Below are 8,318 nucleotides of genomic sequence, written 5' to 3' on the forward strand. Positions count from 1 at the left end.
ACCTTTTATAAACATTTTTAGAAGATCCTGACAAGACAAGGAATAATCAGAAAGGAAAGTTCTTTTGAAAAAATTAAAATATAATGACCAAGATTTAAAAATCAACTGAAAAGACAGAAGATAAAATAAATCTGTTAGAAAAGGGAAAAACGTACAGAGATGGAAACTAATACAGAAATTTAAAAAGTATTAGCTCAGTTCAAGAGGTCCCCAAATGTAAAATACGTAAAATACATAAAAAAACGTAAAATAAAAACAATAGAAAGGAGAAACGATAGAAAACAATTTCCCAGAAACAAAGACTGTTTCTAGGGTGCAGGAAATAGGAGTGGAGAGAGTTGTGTCAGGAAAACATTTTATTTGATTATCAGTTTAGTGTTATTTGACTTTTTTAATAAAAGACCTGTTAAATAATCTCTACACCCAACATGGGCCTTGAATTCACAATCCTGAGATAAAGAGTCACACACTCTACCAACTGAACTAGCCAGGCGCCCCTAGTGCTTTCTGATATTTTTAGTTACATATATGTACTTTAATAAAAACAAAATTTAAATTTAAAAATACAGTATTAAGACAAACATGCTATTTTTTTCTTCAAGAAGTTTGGAGATGGATATAGCTGACTCTCCTACTTCCTGCTTCCTTCCCTTCTGTTGCTAAGTTATCTATCATTTTAACCCACCTTTACCACCTTCCCATCCTCAGAGTAAGAAGTGTCCTTAGTTGTTTCTGAGATTTCCAGACTCTACCATGTGCTGGATCCCAACTGCCTCTCACATTTTCCATGACCTTGCTCCATCTACTACTTCCATTTTCTCTTACACTTGCAGTCTCATTCTCCTATAAATTCTCTCCCCACATGGATCTCCAATCCTCTATAAAACATGCTTAAGTTTTTCCCATCCTATAAATAAATGAACCTTAGCTCAACTTTGCATCTTGTTTTGTCACTTTACTTCCTTTCAGTGATATAAGAGTAACCTGCACTTAAGAGTAATTTATAATTCTTACCTCTATTTCTCACCCACCACTTTAATCCAATTTGTGTCCCCCACAAACGTTTCACTCTCTCTCTGAGATCATCAACTGACAGACATGCCAAATTCAAAAGCCTGTTCTCCAAAGTCAGCCTACTTGTTCCCTTGGCAGAATCTGAAAATCTTTATCATCCCCTCCTTGAAATCCAATCTTTCTTTTGGCTTTCTCAACACTATTCCACCATTTCTCCTCCTTCCACACAATTAGGCTTCTTTACTGGCTTTTCTTTCTATCCTTAAAATGCTTGTTTTCTCTTAGCATTCTATCCTCAGCATTCTCCCCCATCATCTTATCCATTCTAATCATTTCACATATTGCCTACATGCAAACGCCTAGCATGAAGTACATGTTAAATGAATGTTCACTGAAATCAGTGAGTTCCAATTTTTTGCCCCCAATTCAAAGCGAACTCCTGAGATCTAAAACTGTATTTTCCACAGTCTAGGAAATTACCTGGATTTCCTCAGAGCACAAACTAAACAGGTCTAAAATTGTTCATTTTCTTTCCCCATATTTGCATTCCCTACTGTGTTGCTTATCACAATTAGTATCATCAACCAAACCTATTATCCTCAACTGCCCCTTTCTCAATCTCTATGTCCAACAGGTTACCAAATCAAAGTCTCCTCACTCTCTTTTATCCTTGCCATTCCTACTGCCACTGCACCTAAATTCACGTGTTCTAAGCTTTAGTGAGTTACTATCCTACAGTTTCTCTCATCTCAAATTTGTGCTCTACTGATCATAAGTAATTATAAACTCTGGGGTGCCTGTGTGGCTCAGTTGGTTGAGCATCGACCCTTGATAACAGTTCAGGTCATGATCCCAGGATTGTGGGATCAAGCCCCACAGTGGACCCCACACTGAGCATGGAGCCCACTTAAGATTCTCTCTTTCTCTATCACTCTGCCCCCTCCCATGCTCATTTTCTCTCTAGAAAATATAAAATAAAAATAAATTCTAAGTAATTATAGACTCTACACATACTAAGAATGTAAATACTACCACCACTAACAAATTAACCCTGAATTTGGATCATGAGGATGATAAAGATGATATGAAAATAGCTAATACTGAGAGATTTCTATACCCATGCAGAGATTACAAGGATTTTATCCTTCTAATAATCCTCTACTGCCAACACTATTAACTAGTATGCCCTTTTTAAAGGTGAAATGAATTTACTTAAAATTAAACAAGTGGTAATGCCAACATTTGAACACTGGAAATCTGCCTCCAGAGCTATTATCCATAGAATACATTCTAATTCATACATTCTCTTCAAGGCTTTTCTGAACTTACCTTTCTACTTTCTTTTCTCCTTCATCCAGTACCCTACACTTTAAGATACATAGGTCTGAATATCCTATGTATATTTTCACACCTTTATGATCCAAATACAAAGTTCTGTTTTTCTGTTTCCAAGCTAAATCAAAAGCCATCTCCTCTGGCTGAACTTCTATAACCATTCCCTACAGAACTACTTACTTCTCTTTGAGCCCAGAGCACTCATCATATTATATGCTTTTGTATGTGTCTTACATAGCTGGTTTGTGAGTCTCTGGAGTTCCCTGTGTCTTCTACATCTTTGTACTGCACAGTTACTAAGAGTAGTTCAATCATGGCTTTCAGAACTGAATTAAATATAAATTCTGCTAACCAAGACATCACTAATAGTAAGGTTCCACCTTCCTCATCTTCAACTGTAAAATACAGACATACAAACCTAAAGGATTCCCCCAAAGATATGAAGCTAGCATCAATCTTCCAAATGTTAAAGAAACACTGAATTCTTAAAGCTGTGTACTTCACAAAGTACTAGAAAAGAGAAGTCTTAAGATGTCACAAATATGAAGTCCTGGTAACCTATCTCCTGATTATTAGTCCAGAGAAGCCCACCTCTTGTTTCTGCTCTTGCCACTCTCCCACCCTAATTAACAACCAAATTCATACATAACATATCAAGAGGAAAATTAGCAAAAACACAACTTGCTATCTACATACAGCCACCTTGCAAAAATACATACTGCAAAATGTAGTGACACTCTTTTCTGTAATGATTTTTCAAACTACTTTTTCTTTGGTGCTTCTAGTGACTGCTTTTCAAATATAAAGTACATCAAAATCATACGATGGGAAACTTTCAAAGTCTGCATTAGCAAGGACTCCAAGTAATTCTGATACAGACAAACCACAGACCACACTGGAGCTACAGTTCTGGATGTTCACAAGCAATGTTCTCTCCAATTTGAAATTTCACACAACCATGAAAACTAAACCTACACTGGCAATTTATGTTACATTCACTAAAACTAGAAGCAAAATTAATATGATACACAAGAGCTAGCTTTTATACTTAAGTGCTATGCTGAGTATTTTTCAATTTCCTTTCATTTAATCCTCATCACCATATGAAGCAAATAAAATGATCATCACCTATTTTACAGATAAGAAAGTTAAGGGTTAGGGGCACCTGGATGGCTCAGTTGGCGGAGCATGTACCTCTTGGTCTCAGAATTGTGAGTCTGAGCATTGAGTATAGAGGTCACTTTAAAAAATAATAAAATCTAGGGTGCCTGGGTGGCTCAGTCAGTTAAGCATCCAACTTTGGGTTCGAGTTCCGCATTGGGCTCTGTGCTGACAGCTCAGAGCCTGGAGCCTGCTTCAGATTGTGTGTCTCCCTCTCTCTCTGCACCTCCCTCACTCATGTTCTCTCTCAAAAATAAATAAATGTTAAAAATAATAAATTTTTTTAGAAAGTTAATTAAGTTTCAAGAAGTTATTCACTTCCCCGTATCACATGCCTTCTAAGTGGTGGAATACAGATTTAACCCAGACTGTCTATTCAAAGCCTACGCTCCTAATATGCCACCTCTCCATTTGTAATATATTTGACACTTTATTAAGACAAAAGGAGGTGCGGGGAGCCTGGGTGGCTCAGTTCATGAAGCATCCAACTTTGGCTCAGGTCTTGATCTCACCGTTCGTGGGTTCAAGCCACACACTGGGCTCTGTGCTGACAGCTCAGAGCCTGGAGCCTGCCTTGGATTCTCTGTCTCCCTCTCTCTGCCCTTCCTCTGCTCACACTCTTCTCTCTCTCCACTCCCTTCCCCTTCCCTCCCCTTCCACCCTCTCTCCCTCTCTCAAAGATAAACAAACATTAAAAAAAAATTTCTTTTAAAGACAAAAGGAGGGAAAGCGCAAAAACAAACCTCATCTTCTTCCTCATTTTGTCTGCAGTTAACACTGTTGCCTAGTTACCTTCTCTAAGCGTATCTCAGTTCCTAACAGCAAACCACTTTGCCATGGAGATGGCAGGCCTGAAGGTGAGAAGTTTAAAATATGTCAGGGATAGGTGCTTGGATTACTTTATAGTAGTCAAGAGAAAACAGTTGGGTTAGTCAGTTATTACATCTAACCCTCGGGGGATAAAGCAACTGGGTAGGGATGTGGCAAAACAGGGACACCCCTCCAAAGATTCTAAGACCTTTAACTCAGAGGCTTTGGGACACTGGATCTCTAAACAAAGGTAAAGGCATCCAGTTCATCTGATAGACAGACACCTTGAAGTTGGCAGCTATATCTAGAGGGTCCCTGGAATTTCAGTCATATGAGGTTTACAGAACTACAGACCATTTGCCTCTACCAGTAAGGTTTCTACATTTCACTAAGGCTGCAAACTGGTGATAATTTCCCTTTAATCAAAAAGAGTCCCAAGGATCAAAAAGATTCTCCTTTTTCCTCTCTTCTCTCCTATATATAGTCTGAGGAAAACAGCAAATTGTCTAGTTTGTGCTATGAAGACTTGAAATCTAAAATCTGAAGGTCCTAAGAAGACTATCTTATAGTATAGTCTTATAGCAGTTGCACTACTAAGTATTTATCCAAGGGATACAGGCATGCTGGTTCAAAGGGACACATGCACCCCAAGGTTTATAGCAGCACTATCAACAATAGCCAAAGTATGGAAAGAGCCCAAATGTCCATCGATGGATGAATGAATAAAGAAGATGTGGTGTATATATATATACACATATATATATATATATATATATGTATATATATATGTGTGTGTGTGTGTGTGTATATATATATGTATATATATATGTGTGTGTGTATATATATATATATACACACACACACACAGACACATATACACAATGAAGTTTATTGACTAATCAAAAACAATGAAATCTTAAAAAAAAAAAACAATGAAATCTTGCCATCTGTAACTACATGGATGGAACTAGAGGGTATTATGCTGAGCGAAATTAGTCACAGAAAGACAAATACCATATGACTTCACTCATATGAGGACTTTAAGATACAAAACAGGTAAACATAAAGAAAAGGAAGCAAAAATAATTTTTAAAAAAACAGGGAGGGTGACAAAACATAAGAGACTCTTAAATATATAGAAAAGCGGCACCTGGGTGGCTCAACCATTAAGCGTAAAACTTTGGCTCAGGTCATGATCGTGGGTTCAAGCGTTGTATCGGGCTCTGTGCTGACAGCTCAGAGCCTGGAGCCTACTTCAGATTCTGTGTCTCCCTCTCTCTCTGCCCATCTCCTACTCATGCTGTTTCTCTGTCTCAATAATAAATAAATATAAAAAAATTAAAAAAATAAATATAGAAAACAAACAAGGTTACTAGAGGTTTTGTGGGAGGGAGGTTGGGCTAAATGAGTAAGGAGCATTAAGGAATCTACTCCTGAAATCACTGTTGCACTACAGGCTAACTAATTTGGATGTAAATTAAAAAAAAAAAAAAGAAATTATAAAAATATAAAAATGGAAATAAAAAATAAAATTTGAAAGTCCTTTCTGTATGAAAGTTCACTAGAGTGAAATGAGACATTTCAGGAAAGGAAGCTACCAGACATTCACTTCAGTATAACTTAATGACCTGCACTATTCCTTTCACACCTAGTAGAGCATACTGTACTAGAAGAAAAAGTTTTTTATTTTCTGGGGAGTTTTTTGGTGGGAGGACAGGGGAAGCTTTTGAGAAGGATTAATTTTATAGCATGAGTGGAATAACAGATCTAAGACAAGGGAGCTTTGGGAAACATGAAGAGCTGGCACATGAGACTGAGATCCCAGAAAATAAATCCTAAACAAAGAAGAAAAGACCACCTTCTTCCACTCTTTGCCAGTACTTAACTGGGCTCTCCTCAGGTTGCTGCTCTGCTTTAAGGGTCACATAGCTGAGAGGGTAGCCAGATTCTGTTGCAGCCACCACCTCCTTCTTCCCTTCCACTTGCCACACTACACCAGCTCCAGAAGGTTGAAGGTAAATTGAAGTAATTACATTCACCAGATACCTCTAAGAGTCGCTTCAAAAACTAAGCACATGTGATTTTGGCATGTAATATATATCCCAGATCCTATCTGATACATCATGAGGCTACTTCCTTGATATAATGTGAAAGACATGGTTTTGGAGTACCACCAAGCAAAATTCAAATACCTTCCTGTTACTTAACCTCTCTAAAACCTACTGTGAGAGTTAAAATGAGATCTTGTAGGTAAATTACCAATCATACAGTAGGAGCTCAGTAAAGTGATAACTATTATTTGAGGGGAAGGAGGATTCTAGTACCTTCAATAATCTTGTTTAAAAAAAACAATAATGCATTTTCAAACAATTTAAAACCGTATTCTTGTTCTAATTAGAAAAACTATTGATCATTTTTCAGGCAATCTCTCCCAAAAATGTACCCACTATCTAAAATCTTTGGTAAAATAAACAGTAGCCATCCTACTCCTTGCATTTCTGAATGAACCCTTGAAACCATTTAATCTGTTTTATTTGGTTGAGAAGCACTGTACTAAGTTTCCTGAAATTCACAGCAATACTGTATGAAAGATTCTAAACAGACTCTTACATACTAAGAACTGAGGGGTTGATGGAGGTGGGAGAGAGGGGAAAGTGGGTGATGGGCATTGAGGAGGCCATTTGTTGGGATAAGCAGTGGGTGTTGTACGAAGACCAATTTGACAATAAATTATTTTTTTTAAGTTCTATAGAAATTCCCCCAGACAAAGGAAAAACAAAGGTATATAGTCAGTAAACGGCATAAGCAAAATGCCACCCATTTCTTTTTTACACTAGATTCTAAGAGAAAGGCAACTGAATGACAAATTTTCTTTCCACTTTCACAAACTGAATCTTTTAAGTTACTCTATATGAATGACTCCAGTGGAACCCAACAGTTCCATTCAGGATCTTTTTCAAGAAAGCTCCCAAGTACACAGAAAAACAACAGGTTTGTTGTTATTTTGTTTCGTTTTTGGTTGGGGGCGGGTGGTCCCTAAAATAATAACGAGAAAAACGTTGGTCTTTCTAAACAAATAAACGATTTTACATCTAAATAAAATCAGTATATCAGAAATACACCCGGACTCCAAGACAAAGTTCATAAACCTCCCCAAGGAATCCTCCTTAACTTCTTTCTCGCTACCCACTTAATCAAGTCTAAGGAAATGCTAACACGTTCCCAGCCTCACGTCTCTTCAGGGATCCAAATTTTCTATGCTAATGAATTCTGTCTTTACAATCTGAAACTGTTTTATGAAAGAAATACTTAGCAGCAGACATGTGCTATACTAACATTAACCATGTCACTAAAACAAAATGACAAACCACTCCTAGCCTCACCCCCAAGAGAGGATTAGCAGTAACCAGCGGGCAGCCAGAATCCCAGGTTTATCATTAACACGTATCAGCCCAAGCAGAAGGTTAGCAGCTGCACCTGCACTAACCGAGTGCACTAACTAACCCGCGCCAAGGTCGGCAGAGCACTGAACCAGACAGAGAGCAGTAGAGAGGGCGCGGGGCTTGCCCGGGGAAGGCGGCACCGCACCGCCCCGGCCCCGCCCCCAGTCCCGCCCCCCAGCCGCCCAGGCTCCGCGGTAGCGCTGCAGTCCCCGCGCGAAAGCGGAGCGCGCCCAGGACCCCTTCCTGCTCCCTTCTCCTCGCCGCGCGGCCCCCAGCACGTACCTGCTTTGCAAACCGGAGCGCTTGGGCTCCTCCTCTCTGGGGAGCAACGGCTTTGCTCCGGGGACCTTCTCCGGTGCCGGACGCGGGCTGGGGGTGGGGCGACGCTCGCCTCACCAGTCCACAGGTGGGTGGGCGAGGAGCTAGGCGACGACACAGTGCCCAGCAGCGGCGGCGGGGGCTGCGGCCGTGGGGGGCTTCCGCGGGCCCCGGGCGCGGCGCCGCGCGTGGGGCTGGTACCTCGCGTGGACGTCGTGGACGCGCCCGTCTGCGTAG

At 39.7% G+C, this 8,318-nt stretch overlaps 1 protein-coding gene across 1 annotated transcript in view; it reads right to left on the reverse strand.

Moving 5' to 3' along the window:
* Positions 1-8,318, reverse strand: part of FAM117B (family with sequence similarity 117 member B) — a 79,954-nt gene that overhangs the window by 71,077 nt on the left and 559 nt on the right. Inside the window, exon 2 of the mRNA XM_029933282.1 lies at positions 7,825-8,318. This exon is cut by the window's right edge and continues 32 nt beyond it. Coding sequence (XP_029789142.1) covers positions 7,825-8,318 — 494 coding nt within the window. The remainder of the gene's footprint in view (positions 1-7,824) is intronic.

This window comes from Suricata suricatta, chromosome 3 (assembly GCF_006229205.1).
Source record: "Suricata suricatta isolate VVHF042 chromosome 3, meerkat_22Aug2017_6uvM2_HiC, whole genome shotgun sequence".
Lineage (NCBI taxonomy): Eukaryota > Metazoa > Chordata > Mammalia > Carnivora > Herpestidae > Suricata > Suricata suricatta.